Source organism: Micromys minutus, assembly GCF_963924665.1.
Source record: "Micromys minutus genome assembly, chromosome: 13".
Classification (NCBI taxonomy): Eukaryota; Metazoa; Chordata; class Mammalia; order Rodentia; family Muridae; genus Micromys; species Micromys minutus.
This window is the reverse complement of record NC_137982.1, coordinates 56261691-56282925: the sequence shown is the minus strand read 5'-3', so window position 1 is coordinate 56282925 and position 21235 is coordinate 56261691. Positions and strand designations below refer to the sequence as shown.

Here is a 21235-nt window from a genome sequence, read left to right as displayed (position 1 = left end):
ACTATCATTTAAGCCAATACCATTTGTTGACCTGGCTGTCTTTTTTCCAATGAACGTTTACAACTCTTTTGTCAAAAATCATATGACCATATGAGTGAGAGATCTTTCTGGATCTTCTATTCTGTACCATTGATTTACCTGCCTATCTCTGTACCAGTACCATGTGTTTTTTAACACAATTGCTTTCTAATATAGCTTGAAGTCAGGGGTGGTGATTCCCACAGAGGTTTTCTTGTTAATGGGAAAAGATTTTAATATTCTAAATTATTTGTTATATCAGATAAATTAGCAAATTGTTTGTTCCCACTCTATAAAGAATTGAGTTGGAATTTTGATGGGGATTACATTGAATCTGTAGATTGTTTTTGGTAAGATGGCCATTTTTACAATGTCCATCCTTCCTATCTATGTGAATGGGAGATATTTCCAGCATCTGAGAATTTTTCCATTTCCTTCTTCAGAGATTTGAAGTTCTTATCATACAGGTCCTTCACTTGCTTAGTTATAGTCACACCAAAGTATTTCATACAGTTTGTGACTATTTTGAAAGGTATCTTTTCCCTAATTTCTTTCTCTGAAGGTTTGTCCTTTGAGTAGAGGAAGGCTACTGATTTGATTGAGTTAATTTTATATCCAGTCACTTCTCTGAAGTAGTTTATCAGCTGTAAAACTTCTCTGGTGGGATTTTTGGGGTCACTTAAGTATACTATCATGTCATCTGAAAATAGTGATATTTTTACTTTTTTTCCATTTCAATTTGTACCATTTGGTTTCCTGTTGCTGTCTATTTGCTCTGGCCAGGATTTCCAGTACTATGTTGAATAGGAAGAGGGAGAGTGAGCAGTCCTGTCAAGTCCCTGATTTTAGTGAGATAGCTAAAAGTTTCTCACCATTTACTTTGCTGTTCTCTATTGGTTTTCTATATATTACTTTTATTATTTAGGCATGATATTTATTATTTAGGTATGTTTAGGTATGGGCCTTGGATTCCTGTTCTTTCCAAGACTTTTAACTGTCAAATGCTTCCTCAGCATCTAGTGAGATGACCATGTGATTTTGGTCTTTAAGTTTGTTTATATGGTGGATTACATTGATGGATTTCCTTATATTAAACCATCCCTGCATCCCAGGGATGAAGCCTACTTGATCATGGTGAATGATCGTTTGGATGTGTTCCTGGATTGGATTTGCAATGATTTTGTTGAGTATTTTTGCATCAATGTTCATAAGTGAGATTGGTCTGAAGTTCTCTTTCCTTGTAGGATCTTTGTGTGGTTTAGGAACGAGGGTTATTGTGGCCTAAAAAAAATGACTTAGGTAGTGTTCCATCTGATTCTATTTTGTGGAATAGTTTGGAGAGTATTGGTATTAGGTCATCAATAAATGTCTGATAAAATTCTACACTGAACCCATCTGGACCTGGGTTTTTTTTTTTTTTGGGGGGGGGGGGGTTGGAAGAATTTTGAGGACTGCTTTTATTTCTTTAAGTGTTATGAGATTATTTAGATGGTTTACCTAGTCCTGGTTTAAATTTAGTATCTGGTATCTGTCTAGTAATTCATCCATTTCCTCCAAGTTTTCCAGCTTTGTTTGAGTATAGGCATTTGTAGTAGGATCTGATGTTTTCTTGATTTTCCTCAGTTTCAGTTGTTATGTCTCCACGTTAATTTCTGATTTTATTAATTTGGATACTCTCTCGTTACCCTCTAGTTAGTCTGGCTAACGGTTTGTCAATCTTGTTAATTTTCTCAAAGAACCAGCTCTTGGTTTTGTTGATTCTTTGAATGGTTCTTTTTGTTTCTATTTGGTCAATTTCTGCTCTGAGTTTGATTATTTCTTGTCATCTATTCCTCTTAGGTGTGTCTCCTTCCTTTTGTTCTAGAACTTTCAACTGTGCTGTCAAGTTGCTACTGTATGCTCTCTCCAGTTTCTATTTGGAAGCACTCAGAGCTATGAGTTTTCCTCTCAGTACTGTTTTCATTGCATCCCATAGTTTTTAGTATGTTGTGTTTTAATTTTCATTAATTTCTGGAAATTTCTTAATTTCTTTCTTTATTTCTTCTTTAACCAATGCTATCATTTAATACAGCATTGTTTAGTTTCAATGAGTATATGGACTTTTTGTTGTCTTTGTTCTTATTAATGATCAGCCTTAAAACATAGTGATCTGATAGGATGCATGGGCGTATTTCAATCTTCTGGTATCCATTGAAGCTTGTTTTCGGACTGATTATATGGTCAGTTTTAAAGAAGGTGCCATGAGGTGCTGAAAAGAAGTTGTATTCTTTTGTTTTAGGATGATACGTTCTGCAGATATCTATTAATTCCAATTGGTTCATAACATCTGCTACTTTTACTGTGTCCTTCTTCAGTTTCTGTTTCCATGCTCTGTCCATTGATGAGAGTGGGGTGTTGAGGTCTCCCATTATTATTGTGTGGGCTGCAATGTATTGTTTTTTAAGTAGGGTTTCTTTTATGAATATAGGTGCTCTTGCATTTGGAGCATTTATGTTAAGGATTGAGAGTTCCTCCTGACAAATTTTCCCTGTAATGAGTAAAAAGTGTTCTTCTCTAACTTTTTTGATAACTTTTGGTTGAAAATCTACTTTATTCCATATTAGAATGGCCACTCCAGCTTGCTTCGTGGGGCCCTTTGCTTGGAAGGTTTTTTCCCAACCATTTATTATGAGATAGTGTCTGTCTTTGTCTCTGAGATGAGTTTCCTGCATACAGCAAAATGCTGGATTCTGTTAATGTATCCAGTCTGATAGCCTATATCTTCATATTGGGACATTGAGTCCATTTACTTTAACAGATATTAAGGAATAGTGGCTGGTGTTTCCTACTATTTTTGCTTTGAACGGTGGAATTGAGCCTGTGTGTCTTGCTTCTTTTGGTTTTCTTGCTTAGGAGTTTTCTTGTTTTTACTAGGATGTAGTATCCCTCCTTGTATTGGGTTTTCCACCTATAAATTGTTGTAGTGCTGAGTTTGTGGTCAGATATTGTGTAAATTTGGTTTTGTCTTGGAATACCTTAGTCTCTCCATCTATGGTGATTGAGAGTTTTGCTGGGTATAGCAGCTTTGGCTAGCACTTGTGTTCTCTTAGGGTCTGTATGATGTCTGCCCAGGATCTCTCTCTTTCATAGTCTCTGTTGAGAAATCGGGTGTGATTCTGATTGGTCTGCCTTTATATGTTACCTGACCTTTTTCCCTTACTGGTTTTAGTATTCTTTCTTTGCTTTGGGCACTTGGTGTTTTGACTATTATGTGTCAGGAGGAATTTTTTTTCTGGTCCAACCTATTTGGAGTTCTGTATGCTTCTTTTATGCTCATGGTCATCTCATTTTTAAGGGTAAAGAAGTTTTCTTCTACAATTTTGTTGAATATATTTACTGTGCCTCTTAGTTGATATTCTTTGCCCTCTTCTATTCCTATTACCTTTAGCTTTGGTCTTCTCATTTTGTCCTGGATCTCCTGGACATTTTGAGTTAGGATCTTTTTGGCTTTTGCATCTTCTCTGACTTTTTTTACAATGTTGTCTTAGGCTCCGGAGATTCTCTCTTCCATCTATTGTAATCTGTCAGAGATGCTTGTATCTGTGACTCCTGATTTCTTTTTTAGGTTTCTACCTTCAGGGTTGTCTCTTTCAGTGTTTTCTTTATTGTTTCCATTTTCATTTTAAATTCTTTCTTCAATTTCTTCATCTCTTTGGTTCTGTTTTCCTCTAGTTCCTTGATTTCTTGAGTGTTTTCCTTGTTTCTTCTTCAAAAGCTTCTATTTCGTTATGCTTTTCATCCTGTTCTTGTTTAAGGATCTCTATCATCATCTTGAGGTATGATTTCAGGTCTGAGTCTTCTTTTCTGGAGTGCTTTGCATTCAGTTGTTTGTTGTGATGGGAGAGCTGAGTTCTGGTGTTGCCAGGTTGTCTTGGTTTCCCTTGGGTAAGTTCTTTCACTTTCCTCTTGTCATCTTATTTTCTGTGATTATACATGGTCTTGTTGTCAGTGATTGGTTTCTGTCTCTCCAGTGTACCTGGCCTGTGTCCCTGGATCTCCATTGTTCCCAGTAGCAGATTGCCTGAGCATTTGTTCTGCATGCAAGGACCCTCCAGGTGGAAACTGAGTCCCTACGGCAGATTTCCTGCTCAGCCCAGACCTCTCTTCGACCCGGCCACCCTCAGCGCAGTCTCACCAGGTTTGTGTCCCTGGATCTCAGCTGTTCCTGGTGGCAGATGGCCTGAGTGCTTGTTCTGTACACACGGGCCCTCTGGTTTGAATCTTTGTCCCTGATGCAGAGTTCCTACTCCCCTGAACCAATGGGGGGGTTATGCTTTCCATGTACTCAGCCCAGACCATCTGTGCCCGGGCTACTTGCAGAGCAGTCTCACCAGGCCTGCATCCCTGGATCTCTGCTGTTCCTGGTGGCAGATGACCTGAGTGCCTGTTTTGCACGCACGGGCCCACTGGGTGGAAACCGAGACCCTACAGCAGATTTTCTGCTCCCCTGAACCAATGGGGTAGCGGGTGTGCTTTCTGGGCGCTCGGCCCAGACCTCTCTGCAACCCGGCTACCCGCAACACAGTCTCACCAGGCCTGTGTTGAATAGCAATAGAAAGCAATAGAAAAAAAAACACATGCTAAAAAAATCCTTGAAATTAAGGAAAATGAACAGTAACTAGAGGGGCAAATTTCATCAATAAAAAATTTAAAAAAGGAAGGGCAATAAAGAATTTCAGGCATTGAAGATACAATAGAAGAAATGAATAAATTGGGCAAAAAATGTTAAATCTAAAATTTTTTCACACAAAATATTCAGGAAATAGAGGAATTAGAAGCACACCAACTCAAAGGCCAACAAAATATTTTCAAATAAATCATAGAAGATGTTGCCCTAAAGAAGGAGATACATGAGGAACAGCGGAGATTCAGAGACACAGGCCTAGTGAGAAGTCGTTCCGAGTAGCCAGGGAGCAGAGAGATCTCTGCTGAGTATGTGGAAAGTGCACCCCCCCTCCCCGACTGATTCAGAGGAGCAGGAACCCTGCTTCGGATTTGTGTTTTTCCAGCCGGCAGCCTGTGTGTGCAGAACAGGCGCTCAGGCCATCTACCACCAGGAACAGCAGAGATCCAGGGACACAGGTCTAGTGAGATGATGCTCCGAGTAGCCAAGTAGCCAGGGAACAGAAAGGTCTGTGCTGAGCGTGCAGAAAGTGCACCCCCCCTTCCCCCACTTGGTTCAGGGAAGTAGGAATTCTGCTTTCAGCTGTCTGTTATCAGCCTGGGGCCCGAGCATACAGAATAGACGATCAGGTCATCTGCCACCAGGACACCAGGAACACACAGCGATCCAGGGACACAAGCCAAATACAAGGGAGAGGCGAGAACCAATCACTGACAAAAAGACCATGTGTAATCACAGACAATAAGAGGGCAAGAGAAAAGGGAAAGAATGTACCTCAGGGAAACCAGGACAACCTGGCAACACCAGTACCCAGCTCTTCCATCACAGCAAACAACAGAATGTCAAACACTCCAGAAAAAAAAGACACAGACCTAAAATCATACCTCAAGATAATGATAGAGATCCTTAAACAAGAATGGGAGGAAAAGTATTAAGAATAAGAAGTTTTTGAAGAAAAAACAAGAAAAACACTCAAAGAACTCAAAGAACTAGACAGAAATAGAAACAAATAGATGAAGGAATGGAAGAAGGTATTTAAAACAGAAATGGACACAATAAGGAAAACACTAAAAGAGAAAACCCTACAGGTACAAAACCTAAAAAAGAAATCAGAAGTCACAAATGCAAGCATTTCAAACAGAATACAAGAGATGGAAGAGAGAATCTCGGGGGCTAAAAACAACATGGAAAACATAGACAAAACAGTCAGAGAAAATGCAAAAACCAAAAAGCTCCTAACCCAAAATGTCCAGGAGATCCAGAACACAATGAGCAGACCAAACCTAAGGATAATAGGAATAGAAGAGGGTGAAGAATATCAACTAAGAGGCACAGTAAATATCTTCAACAAAATCATAGAAGAAAACTTCCCTACCCTCAAGAATGAGATGACCACGAGCATAAAAGAAGCCTTCAGAACTCCAAATAGGTTGGACCAGAAAAGAAATACCTCCCGACACATAATAGTAAAAACATCAAGTGCCCAAAGTAAAGAAAGAATACTAAAAGCAGTAAGGGGAAAGGTCAGATAACATATAAAGGCAGACCAATCAGAATCACACCCGATTTCTCAACAGAGACTATGAAGGAGAAAGATCCTGGGCAGACATCATACAGACCCTTAAGAGAGCACAAGTGCCAGCCCAAGCTGCTATACCCAGCCAAACTATCAATCACCATAGATGGAGAGAGCAACATATTCCAAGACAAAACTAAATTTACACAATATTAGACCCAAAACGCAGCACTACAGCGAATTATAGGTGGAAAACACAATACAACGAGGGGAACTATATCCTAGTAAAAACAAGAAAACTCCTAAGCAAGTAAACCAAAAGAAGCAAGACACTCAGGCACAATTCTACCTCCAAAAGCAAAAATAGTAGGAAACAGCAACCACTATTCCTTAATATTTGTTAACATAAATGGACTCAATTCCCCAAAAAAGACATATGCTATCAGACTGGATACATTAAAAAAAAAAAAAAAAAAAAACGGGAATTTGTTGCTTAAAAGAAACTCATCTCAGAGACAAAGACAGACACTATATCAGAGTAAAAGGGTGGGGAAAAATCTTCCAAGCAAATTGTCCCAAGAAGCAAGCTGGAGTGGCCATTCTAATATCAAATAAAGTAGATTTTCAACCAAGTTATCAAGAAAGATAAGGAAGGACACTTTTTACTCATTACCAGAGATATTTGTCAGGAGGAACTCTCAATACTTAACATATATGCTCCAAATACAAAAGCACTGGTATTCTTAAAAGAAAAGCCCAAAAAATACATTGCGCCCCACACAATAATACTGGGAGACCTCAATACCCAACTCTCACCAATGCACAGATCAGGGAAACAAAAACTGAACAAGGATACTGTAAAACTAGCAGGGGTTATAAACCAACTGGAATTAATAGATATCTAAAGAAAATATCATCCTTAAAAACAAAAAAGAAGATACCTTCTTCTCAACACCTCATGGCACCTTCTCAATAATTGACCACATAATTGGTCACAAAACGAGCCTAAATCTATATAAGAAGATTGAAATACGCCCATGCATCCTCTCAGATCACCATGGTCTAAGGCTAGTCTTTAACAACAACAAAGACAACAAAAAGCCCACACACACATGGAAAATAAACAACGCACTGTTAAATGACAGCAGGGTCAAAGAAGAAATAAAAAAAGAAATCAAAGATTTTCTAGATTTCAATGAAAACGAAAACACAACATACAAAAACCTATGGGATGCAATGAAAGCAGCACTGAGAGGAAAACCCATAGTTCTGAGTGCTTCCAAAAAGAAACTGGAGAGAGCATATATTGGCAACTTCACAGCACAGTTGAAAGCTCTAGAATTAGGGAAGCAGATACTCCCAAGAAGAGTAGACAGAAAGAAATAATCAAACTTAGGGCAGAAATAGACCAAATAGAAACAAAAAGAACCATTGAAAGAACCAACAAAACCAAGAGCTGGTTCTTTAAGAATAACAACAAAATTGATAAACCCCTAGCCAGAATAACTAGAGGGCAAAGAGAGAGTATAAAAATTAACAAAATCAGAAAGGAAAGTGGAGAAATAACAACTGAAACTGAGAAAATTCAAGATATCATCAGATACTACTACAAAAGACTATACTCAACAAAGGTGGAAAATCTGGAGGAAATAAATGAATTCCAAGAAAGATACAAGTTACTATACTTAAATCCGGACCAGGTAAATGATCTAAATAATCCCATAACACCTAAAGAAATAGAGGCAGTCATCAAAAGCCTACCAACCAATAAAAGACCAGGTCCAGATGGGTTTAGTGCAGAATTTTATCAGACATTTATTGACAAAATAATACCAATACTCTCCAAACTATTCCACAAAATAGAATCAGATGGAAAACTACCTAACTAATTTTTTGATGCTACAATAACCCTCATTCCTAAACTACACAGAGACCCCACAAGGAAAGAGAACTTCAGACCAATCTCACTTATAAACATTGATACAAAAATACTCAACAAAATCCTTGCAAACCGAATCCAAGAACACACCAAAACGATCATTCACCATGATCAAGTAGGCTTCATCCCTGGCATGCAGGGATGGTTTAACATAGGGAAATCATCAATGTAACCTACCATATAAACAAACTCAAAGAAAAAAGAAAACCACATGGTCATCTCACTAGATGCTGAGAAAGCATTTGACAAAATTCAAAACCACTTCATTTTAAAAGTCTTGGAAAAAACAGGAATCCAAGGCCCATACCTAAACATAATAAAAGCAATATACAGCAAACCAACAGCCAACATCAAACTTAACGGTGGGAAACATGAAGCAATACCACTAAAATCAGGAAATCTACAAGGCTGCCCACTCTCCCCTTACCTATTCAACACAGTACTAGAAGTCCTCACCGGAGCAATTAAACAGCAAAAGAAAAGCAAAGGGATACAAATTGGAAAGGAAGAAGTAAAAACATCACTATTTGCAGATGACATGATTTTGTACTTAATCGACCCCACAAATTCCACCAGAGAACTCCTACAGCTGATAAACAAGTTCAGCAAAGTGCCCGGATATAAAATTAACTCAAACAAATCAGTAGCCTTCCTTTATTCAAAGGACAAACATGTGAAGAAAAAAATTAGGGAATAGATACACTTCACAATAGTCACAAAAACTATGAAATACCTTGGTGTGACTCTAACTAAGCAAGTGAAAGACCTGTATGACAAGACATTCAAACCTCTCAAGAAGGAAATTGAGGAAGATCTCAGAAAATGGAAAGATATCCCATGCTCATTGATTGGAAGGATCAACATTTTAAAAATAACCATCCTATCAAAAACAATCTACAGATTCAATGCAATCCCCATCAAAACCAACCCAGTTCTTTACTGAGTTGGAAAGAGCAATGTGCAATTTCATTTAGAATAACAAATGACCTAGAATAGCAAAATCTATCCTCAACAACAAGAAAACATCTGAGGGAATCACTATCCCTGACCTCAAGCTATATTACAAGGCACCTGTGCTGAAAGCTGCATGGTACTGGTACAGAAATAGGCACGTGGATCAATGGAATAGAATAGAAGATCCAGAAATGAGCCCTCACGTATATGGTCACCTGATTTTTGACAAAGGAGCTTTAAACATTCAATGGAAAAAGGACAGCCTATTCAAAAAATGGTGTTGGTCCAACTGGCACTCAGCATGCAGAAGAATGAAAATAGAAGCGTTCTTATTTCCTTGTACAAAGCTCAAGTGCATGTGGATCAAAGATCTCCACATTAAACCAGGTACACTGAAACTATTAGATGAGAAAGTAGACAAAACCTTAGAACTCATAGGCACAGGAGAAAATTTCCTAAACAGAACACCAATAGCTCGAGCTCTAAGGTCAAAGATTGACAAATAGGACTTAATGAGATTGCAAGGTTTCTGTAGGACTAAAGACACTATCATGCAAACAAAATGGCAGCCAACAGAGTAGGAAAAAATATTTACCAACTCTACATCAGATAGAGGCCTAATATTCAAGGTATACAAAAAATACAAAAAGCAAGATACCAGAGACTCAAACAACCCTCTTAAAAAATGGGGTACAGACTTAAACAAAAAGTTCTCAATTGAGGAATATCAAATGTCTGAGAAACTTCTAAGGAAGTGCTCGACATCCTTAGCCATCAGGGAAATGCAAATCTAAACAACCACCTCACACCAGTCAGATTGGCCAAGATCCAAAACTAGATGACAATAGATGCTGGCGAGGATGTGGAGAAAGAGGAACACTTCTCCATGCTGGTGGGGTTGTAAACTGATACAACCACTCTGGAAAACAGTCTGGTAGTTCCTCAGAAAAATGGACATAGTACTACCTGAAGATTCATCTATTCCACTTCTGAGCATATATCTCAGAGACACTCCAACATACAACAAAGATACATGCACCACAATGGTCATTGCAGCTCTATTTACAATATCCAGAAGCTGAAAAGAACCCACATGTCCTTCACTAGATGAATGGACACAAAAATTGTGGTACATTTACACAATGGAGTACTACTCAGCTATCAGAAACAATGGCCCAACAAAATTCTCAAGAAAATGGATGCATCTAGAGAATATCATCCTGAGTGAGATAACCCAGTCACAAAAGAACAGACATAATATATAGTCACTGATAATGGGATGCTAACCCCAGAAAGCTCTGAACACCCCAGAAACAATCCACAGACTGTGTGAAGATCAAGAAAAAACGAAAAAAAAGAATATATTTTAATTAAAATAGAACTTTATCACATCCACCTTTCCTTCCTACAGCCACTCCCTGTTTCTCTCCTATCTCCTCAAATTAATAAACTCTTTTCCTATATTATTGTTACATATATACATATGTGTATGTATATGTACCCACAAATACTTAATTACAACCTTATAAAAATGTATTTGTATACTTTTATGCAAAAATGCTTGAAAATCTGTACATTTATCTGTGTTTTTTAAAATAAAGTTTAAAAAAATGGGGTACAGTGCTAAACAAAAAGTTCTCAATTGAGGTATATGGATTGGCTGAGAAGCATCTAAAGAAGTGTTCGACATCCTTTGCCATCAGGGAAAAGCAAATCAAAACAACTATGAGATTCCACCTCACAACTGTCAGATTGGCTTAGATCAAAAATTCAGATGACAGCAGATGCTGGTAAGAATGTGGGGAAAGATGAACACTTCTCCACTGTTGGTGGGGCTGTAAACTGGTACAACCACTCTGGAAATCAGTCTGGCAATTCCTCAGAAAATTGGACATAATGCTACTTGAAGTCCCAGTTATTCCACTTCTGGGCATATACGCAGACTGCCCCAGAAACAACTCACAGACTGTGTGAAGTTCAAGAAAAAAATAAAATATAACAAAACAAACAAAAAAAAAACATTATGCTCAATTCTTACACACCAAGAAACGTTGACTAATTCCGGGTTACATCCTGTTTTACATGAACTTTTTGCTCATTGTAACTAGTAAGACCTTAATACAGAGGATCATACCTTAAAAAAACAGAAGATAAAAAGCCAAGCACTGACAAAAATGTATTTGTACACGTTTATGCAAAAATGTTTAATTTTTTTCTTTTATCTTTGTTTTTTAAAAAAAGTTTAAAAAAAAGAAATAACAATTGTTAAATAATAAGGCAAAACAACAGCAAAAAAGATAGCTAAATATTATAAGTTCATAATAAGATAAATGGTCTCTAAATATGTTAAGTTTAGTCAGCAACATATAACTTCAGAATATTGTTTATCCAATTTCATCTCAGCTCTTGGAACATCAAGTTCTCAAGGGAATGAATATTCTTCCCTTACCGCCCAACTATGAACTCCCTTGTGGGTAGGAAACATTCAAGGTACATTGATGATCAGCCTGTGCCTGCTGCAGTGGCTTGGGAAGCAACCATGATTTATACAAAGCAAAAACAGTGAGGATTCCAATATTTTCTGTGCATCATTGGAGCAGATAGTGAAATGCAAAAGCATTCAGCTTATGTTCCAGAATGTTCCACTTCTTCCTTAGTCTCATTATGGAAATTGAGTGAAGAAAATGAGTTGCACCAAACTGACCAGAGAGGATGAGAGTAAACAGATCAAAAACTAAATGACAGATGAATCTGAAGTCCCTTAGTTCTATTTGCATGTGTATAACTGAGTGTTGAGCACTCATTCAGTACTGGCCCTGAGGTGAGTGAATTTCTCTCAACCACAAAATGAAAATTATGAACTGAGTTTAATATATCATGTTTAATATATCTGTCTGTCAGCTATCTCTTCCACCCCATGACTAAAATAATAATCTCAGGAATTTAATGTATCAGTTCTCAATGTAAACAGCTTCTTCCCAGCAACAGAACTAATGCAAATAGAAAACAATGACTATGTGACTTAGGTTCAAAGCAGAAAAAAATACAGCACGAAAGAAATAGACACAAATTTCAACCCCCTAACCAAAATGAAGTTTGTAATTGCTCTCTGCTATGAAAGGTAAATTCAGTTCTTTCCAATGACATTTCACTGGGTATATCAAATACACAACATAGCAGGCAGGCCCTATGCTCACAAATAGTAGGGTGGTATAGTGTGTGTGTGTGTGTGTGTGTGTGTGTGTGTGTGTGTGTGTGTGTGTGTGTGTATGTATGTGTGTGTGTACATGCATTCTTTGTTTCATTTTGTTTTATCTAGATTTTTCATCTTATTGGAGTTTTTCTTTGCTTGATTTTCTTTTTGTTGTTGTTGTTGTTGTTGCTATGAGAAAGAAAATAAAACAGGAAGGAGGGTACCTAGGGAAGTGGAAAGATTATGGAGGGAGTTGAGAAAGGGGAAAAATATATTGTATTTTAAAATCTAACAAAAAATGAGGACAATTAAAAAAGAAGTAAAATTGTATAAAATATATTTTGAGTGTTGCACACTATTTATATCAAACTACAATACCCTGTCCTCAGTGTGCAGTATTACATAGGCACCGTTCCATAGTGTTTGTATTTGTCTCATTTTGAGAGTCCACATATCGGTCTGTAAGGTGAAGCTACTGTGGTTTCACTAACGTTGTTTCTAATCATTTTCTTTCATAAATCATTTCAGTGAACATTTATCTTAAGTAAATCTGTGACCCCACCTTACAGGAGACAAAACTGAGACAGGAGTGACATCCTCTATCACACTGAAGCTGTGAACGATAATCAAGCCACAGTCAGTCTGTCCCTGGAACTACTCTGATTTAAAATGAAGCTTTGGTAGCATACAGACTCATCTGAGGTTTAACTCTCTCAGAATATTCATGTATTATTTTCCCAGATCTCTCGCTAAAATTAATTTGATTAGCAAATACCCTCATTGCATTCAGTTTGTATTAATGTGTGTGTAGTGTGTGTGTGTGTGTGTGTGTGTGAGAGAGAGAGAGAGAGAGAGAGAGAGAGAGAGAGAGAGAGAGAGAGAGATTCAAGTACATTATTCCTGAGCTATAAGAAACTGTTACCCACCCACCCCCAAATGTACTGTCTTAATACAAAATCATTATGGTACACTAGCTATATTTTTTTAGAAATGTATCCTGTTCTGTTATTCTCATTGTATTTCAAAAAGCTAGAGAAGCCCTAAGTAGAAGCAAATATAGTGTGTTATATGCTTATCACTGAAGAAACATTCATATTCAAAATTCACAAAAACATATGCCCACCCATAACTCTGCCTGGTAGTCCTGAAAGCTGAGTGCCAGAGAATTCTAAAATTTTATTACACTGGAATATTTACAGTTGCAAAACTTGACTTGATTTTCTTTACCTCTTTCTAATACATGAAACTAGGCATTCCTACATGTGTGTACATTCATGTACAAACATATAAAAATGCACATGAGTAAGAATGGCTGTTTTATGTGGTCATGTATTTTAACTATTTACCACATAATTAGAGATTTGGCAAGTAGAAACAAGTGTTTATTTTAACTGTTTTAAGTTTGTCTCTAACATAACTACAGTTTACTTTGCTAATTAAAATATCATGCAACCCTGTGTATCCAGAATTCTCAACAAAACTTAGCACTGTAAATTGATGAATAAAATTCCACTTTAATGAAGTTTACATATAACTGCTTGATGAATTATGAGCTGTGTATCTTTTCATATGTTCTTCAACACTTACTTACCCCTTCTTCTACAATTCCCTTATTTATAATTTTCATAGACTTTCTATTAGATTAAATTATAAGAATTATATATGCTGGATCTCTATCATTTATATGTGTTGAAACATATTTGTTTAACTAAATTCCATTGGGTTTGATGGTACTTTTGAGCATTTCAAGAGAGGTATGTCTTTTATTTTGTGTGCAGATAGTACAATTGTGCGATTTTATCTAAGAAATTAGACTGTTCAACTCTTCAAGACTTCAAAAAAAACTTCTTTCCTTAATGTAAAACCAGTAATATACTCTATTATGTTTCTATTTGGATTTTTAATCTCACTAAAATGTTTATTTGCTTGGTTTTAGTTGTTTTGCTGTTGTTTTGGTTTGGTTTAGCTTGAATTGTTTGCACTTTGTAGTTTCTTACTTATACACATCATCTTGTGGTCATACCCTCCTCACTACCTTCCCTAATCTCCCTCTCACTCCTGATGAATCTTCTTTGTCCAATCTACTTCTCTAACATTCCCGTGCTTTGCTGTGACAGGGATGTTCTGCAAGTGGTCATGGCTTTGCATGTTTATAATTGCAGCAGCCTCATCACACCCAAAATAAATGGCATTTTATGGTCTCTTCCTTGTTCTCTGGATGTTACAGACTTTCCACTCACTACTCTACATGGTTTCTTGGGACACAGAATAAGTGATATAGATGTGCCAGGTAGAACTGTGCACTAGAATGTCCCTTTCTTTTAATGCTTTAGTGAGAAATGAGCCCCTGCTTTGACCACCACCCATAACTAAAATAGGCTTCTTTAACTAAGGCCCAGGGGTACAGAAGTCTGTATGTCTAAATATACTATTTAGATCGCAGGAGGACTAGATGTTCAAGTAGAAAAACATAAGTAGAAAATTTTCCTCAAAGAACCGTGACTCTCCTAGTCATAGAAGTTTGACAAGTTTACAGTGCCCCATGTATTCAAGCCATGAAGCAGGCAATGATGCAGACAAAGATGGTTGGTTTCTTTTGGAACAATCATGCCACTATTACACTAATGGAGAGACTTTGCTTCGCAAATTGATAATGTAGCACTCAGGGGCCAGACCTGTGGTATATAGAGGTTTTTTTTAAGTATTTATTTCTTTTTCGAGGAAACATACTTTCATATATTACCCTAGTATTAAATAGCTTTACTAGCTACACTAACAATTTATTAATGTATTCCCTTGAGATAATTGGATTATCTAAAAATAATAATGACTATGATCACTCTTGTATAATTATGTGATGTTTAATTTCTTTTTATATGCATATATACAATTACTTAAGAAATCTTGCAGTATTCCTTAGTTTATAATCACTTTATATGACATTTTGGTAGGAGTGGTGACACTCACAGAAATGTTGTGAACCCATCTAACAAGAGTAACATTATTCCTCCCCATTAATACTTTACAAGTAACAATTATCAATGTTTGTTAGATACTGTCTGCTGTCTTCAAACATAATATGGATCTATTATTTCATGTGGAAAATTATAACTAATTTTGCAATGTTAATAATGTTCTGATGTCATAAATAAATATAACTTGATGTTGATTATTGTATTTCCCTTTTTACTGTTCATTTTCTTACAAAGACAATTTATGGGGGAATTGCTTCTCTTTATTTTATTTACCCTATCCCTAAAAAAGAAATATGGAACATTTGGTTTATGAATCCGAAAAAACCCTGCCAAGATCTATTCCTTGTCATATGAGGAAAACCTAGCCTGCTGAAGCCCATGGATCCACTCTCCACCAGGACCTCATATATGACCACCATCTGTTGCCAAGATTCACTGAAACTGTAAGCCAATCTACTTGTTTTGGGTCTTCATGCCATATCTAAAAGTGATAACATGGTGCTCACATACACATTGTTTTTAACACATTGTTTTTAATTTACTGGTTAACTGAAAACCTAGTAGGAAAAGGAATAGGCATTTATTGATGCCATCTTTGATCTCTGTAATCATGACTGGATTTAAGATGTTTGTAAGTATAGTCCCAAATAAGAGTTTTAAATTCCTCATATTGAATTATTTTGGGTTATCTTAAGCTAATGAAATGAATTGCCAAATGTTTTTAATTGTTGAATAATGAATGAGGAGTTCTCATAGGCTCCTTCCCTTACCAGAGAACTGTTATTAATTGATACGTAATTGGAGGGAGAGAGAATAATTTCTCTAGAAAGTATGTAGAATGATTGGACTCTGTGTCGCAGTGGGTGGCCCAACTCCTTGAATATATATGAGAGACTTATTGAATTTAGTAGGCTGTTTGGCTCTGTTTTGTTGCTTGCTTGCTTGTTTTAACAAGAGAATATGAAGTCAGGAGGAGTATATTTGAGGAGACTATAGACAGAAAGGAGAAATAGGAGTAGATAAAATGAGTCTTATGAAGTTCTATAAGAATAAAAACCAATATTTATTAAAATTGGAGATAGTTTCTAAAAACATGATATATTTCATATATTGTGTAGGTAAATTGATTTAACATATTTGAAGATATTAGGTCAAAATTAATTAATGCTTTAAAATAGTTTAATCTTTTCAAAGCCCCCACAAACACAAATATTTATAAACATACATTCATTCACACATACAATAACACTCTAGATGGTTAGTCAACTTCGTCAACATTGTTAAGAAAATAATATTGAGATTAATTGAGAAAATCAAACAATTATTACAAAGTACCGACATTAAGTTCAACCGACATTACCTACTGTTAATGCAAGGTAAGAAGAATGTAGTTTTATTTCAGCATTTGGTTCTGCCAGAAAAAAAAAATAAGCTTAAGAAAGGACTGGGCTACCCAAAATTTCTCAATAGAATACAACAAAAGCTCAAAATTATCTATTTTTAAGCTCTTACAAAAGCACATGTGTAAAATTATTCAATTCTTATTTTGGGTTTGATTAATTCTGCTCCAGAAAAGATGAAATAGACAAAGTAAATAGGGGCTAAAATATGAAAAATCATGGTTGGCAACTGAAGAAAATTCCAAAAAATTCTCACAAATCAATCCAAGAGTAGGAGACACTGATGTTTCCACAGGCAGGCAATTTTTGAAAGGACAAATGTCAAAATCTAAGAACATTAAAAAGTGATAAAATTATTTCTCTCTTACTAAAAATAACACAGTACTAGATAACTATTTTCCTTAAGAAAACATCATTTTCATGAGTCAATTGAAATACAGAAACATGAATATACATCAGTAGCAATAAACACTAGCACATTCATCATATAAAGTTCACCGTCAATATTCAAATTCAGTAATTTTGTTCCTAGAAATGTGTCCCATAGAAAGTGTGATAAATTATTTGCAGCATTATGAGCTGTAGTGAACTCTAGCTAAGCACTAGCACCAGAAAAAGTGAACAGTGAGAGAAAACCAATAAGACACAAAGATACTGATGCATGATGTGGAACAAACACTAAGCCATGGACTCCACCTAATCTATCTGTGATGAGGAAAATACGGGAAGAAATCTTGGTCACTGAAAATTATTTAAAACGTTTGACAAAGCTGACATATTTTATCAGATTTCATAATTTTTTGCAATTTTACTAATAAAATAATATTCCTATGTTCTTTGGTAAAAATATCTTACATGACAATAATTCCATGGTGGGTAAAGTGGGGTAATAAGGAGGGTGAAAGTTCAAAGTGGAATTAACTTAGAGAAAGATTATACACAAATATAAGGTTGGATACAAGCTTTCAGTCACAATTATTAATGAATGTATTTTCATTAAAATATCAAGAATAAGGAACAATCAGAAAAGAAAATAAGCATATTTTTTATTTTGGTTAACTAGTACATTAATAAAAGAACAAGGAGTTACTAAAAGTGGATCTGTTAAAAAATATGGATAAAGAAATATGAATGAAAGTAATCTAGGTAGTAAGTTTCAGCCTTTAAACGCCATTGAAAACATAACAGAAAAATATGTTTGAGGGGCAAGAGTAATAGTCCAGTCAGTAAAGCACTCGCATACAACTATGGGAACTTGACTGTAGATCTCCAGAAAGCATGTAAAAGAAAACACAAGCATGGAGGTGCACAATTATAAACCCAGAACTCAGACAGACAAATTACTGGTGTCCCTTACTAGCCACATTAGCTGACACATCAACATCCAAATAAAGTGAAAGATCATGTGGCAAAACAGAAAATGGACAACACCTGATGAACTTCATACAGTACAGACCTTCAGCTCTCAAATATGCACATAAATGTGCATGTGCATGTACTGTACACACATGCTCTAAATACACATAATTATACACATTTACACAAAAGGAAAGGATTCTTTGAAGTGACTAAAAGAACAAATATAACATTTCTAAAAACAAAGCAATACAAACTTATTTTCTCCACTATTTTTTCCTTTGCCAATTTCAACTGATACTGGATTTCGACTAACCATGGAACACAGTAATAATACCAAAGTGACTGAATTTATTCTCCTGGGATTCGCTGGTCAAAGTGAGTCTTGGCACATCCTCTTTGTGGTATTCCTAGTAATTTACATAGCTACCTTACTGGGAAACTTTGGCATGATCCTGCTCATCAAACTCCATTCTTCACTGCACACTCCCATGTACTTTTTCCTGCAGCATTTGGCTTTTGTTGACCTCTGTTATTCCTCTGCCATCACTCCTAAGATGTTGCAAAATTTTGTGAGCAGAAAACAATCCATTTCCTACACAGGATGCATAGTTCAACTACTGGTATATGGTATCTTTGTAACCAGTGACATCTTCATCCTGTCTGCTATGGCTGTCGACCGCTATGTGGCCATCTGTAACCCACTGCGCTATCCCATTATAATGTCCCAAAGACTCTGCATTTTGCTCCTGCTTGGTTCATACACCATGGGCTTCCTAAATGCCACTGTCAATACAGGTTTCACTTTCTTATCAAACTTCTGCAGATCAAATACCATTAATCATTTTTTCTGTGATGCACCACCGATTCTTGCCCTCTCTTGTTCTAGTATTGATCTTAATATCATAGTACTGACAATCTTTGTAGGGTTTAACCTGACATTTACTTTGTCTGTTGTAATTCTTTCCTACACATTTATCTTGGCCGCCATCCTAAGGATGTCTTCAGCTGCAGGAAGAAGAAAAGCTTTCCTCACATGTGCATCCCACATGACTGCTGTCACCATATTCTATGGAACAGTCTTGTACATTTATGTACTTCATGGAACAAACAAATCTCAAGAGCAAGAAAAAGTAGCTTCTGTGTTCTATGGTATTATGATTCCCATGTTAAACCCCCTCATTTATAGCCTAAGGAACCAAAATGTGATAAAAGCACTGAAGCACATAGGAAACAAATACTTCTAGTAGAAAATGTGGTCTCCATGTCAAAAAAGCTCAACAGGCAAAGCAGCAGTGATCTATCCTTGGTCAGCTTCAGGAGATGTAGCAAATGCTTATATGACATAAAGGCACTCTTTGTTGGTGACACCTGAAATACCATAAAAGCAAGTAAATTATGAAGTAAATAGGCTTGTTTTATTAGTGGTGTGAAGTAAACTTAAGATTACTTTAATCTAATCAAGTACTCTACTGCTGAGTTTCATCCAGGCATCTGAATAAATGTTGATATTGCTTTTTTGAGTTTATGAGCCCCTTTCCTAATAGCACTCATAAAAAAATAAAATTATGTGGCAGCCAAGAGACTGAAAGTGGACCTTTACAAATTCCATATCTGATAGACATCTACTATCCAATATATACAAAGAACTAAAGAAGTTAGACTCCAGAGAATCAAACAATACTGTTAAAAATGGCAGACAGAGCTAAACAAAAAAATTTCAACTGAGGAATATAAAATGGTTGAGAAACACTTAAGGAAATGCTCAACATCCCTAGTCATCAGGTAAATGCAAATCAAAAAAAAAAAAAAAAAAAAAAAAAAAACCCAGAGATTCCACCTCACAGTAGTCAAATGGCTAGGATCAAAAACTCAGATGACAGCAGATGTGGGTGAGGATGCAGAGAAAGATGAACACTCCTCCACTGTTGGTGGGGTTTTAAGCTGGTAAAATCACTCTGGAAATCATTTTGGCAATCCCTTAGAAAAGTGGACATCGTATTACCTGAAGACCCAGTTATTCCACTTCTGGAAATTTACCGCATAGATGCTCCAACATGTAATAAGGACACATGCTATACCATGTTCACAGCAGCCTTATTTATAATAGCCAGAAACTGGAAAGAACCCAGATGTCCTTCCGTAGATGAATGGATACAGAAATTTTAGTACATTTACACAAACAATGGAGTACTACTCAGCTATCAGAAACAATGACTTTACAAAATTTCTAGGCAAATGGAGAGAAATAGAGAATATAATCCTGAGTGAGGTAACCCAGTCACAAAAGAACAGAAATAATATGCAGTCACTGGTAATTGGATACTAACCCCAGAAAGCTTTGAATACCCAAGAAACAACTCACAGATCATTTTAAGCTTGAAAAAGAAGAAGAAGAAGAAGAAGAAGAAGAAGAAGAAGAAGAAGAAGAAGAAGAAGAAGAAAGAAGGAGAAGGAGGAGGAGGAGAAGACGGAGAAGAAGGAGAAGAAGGAGAAGAAGGAGAAGAAGGAGGAGGAGGAGGAGGAGGAGGAGAAGAAGAAGGAGAAGAAGAAGAAAGGCCAAAATGTGGAAGCCTCAGTCAGTCTTAGAAAAAAATGTGTATAGCACACTCTCAGAGTGTGGTAAACCTAGACCTTAAATTATTAATAATTCAAAAACTAAGAATGCAGCCTTGTGGCAATCCTTGGTATTTGAAAATCATTATGTTTATTCTCTACACACCAAGAGAACTTTAACTATTTCCATGTTACATTTTGTTTTATATGTACTTTATGCTAATTGTAACTAGTAAGATTTCAGTGCATTTACAAAACCTTTAAAAAAAAACAAGTACTGACAAAAAATAAAATAATTTTATGCTATTTCTCTCCATTTTATAGGAGTTAATGGAGTCATATGAATTGTATACAAGTATGATATTGTCACTTTGTAATTCAATTTTATAAAACCTTCTGAAAGGATCTAGAATGATGGTATACACTATTAATTCCATCAATCATGAGAACAGAAAATATAGACAAAAATATCTAAGACCCCTTTTGTGATTATTCTGTCACTCATCATTAGTCATTTAAGTGGTCAGGAATATTTGGTGAGAAGAGTAACAGGATAATGTTCACCAACTTCCCAAAAAACAAAAATAAAACACAAAAATAATAAGTGGCTGAGAATGTTGGTGGCTGTTGAAAGGGCACAAGAAATATGAATATTGTTCCTTGTA

At 36.1% G+C, this 21235-nt stretch overlaps 1 protein-coding gene across 1 annotated transcript; it reads left to right on the top strand.

The window, feature by feature from the left end:
* Window positions 1–18331: 18331 nt before the first annotated feature.
* On the top strand, window positions 18332–19261 carry LOC308429047 (putative olfactory receptor 5AK3; the record flags this gene model as incomplete). The annotated part of the gene is made up of 1 exon (XM_080927693.1): window positions 18332–19261. The coding sequence occupies one exon, from the start codon at window positions 18332–18334 to the stop codon at window positions 19259–19261; it is 930 nt and encodes a 309-aa protein (XP_080783819.1).
* Between the last annotated feature and the right edge of the window lie 1974 nt (window positions 19262–21235).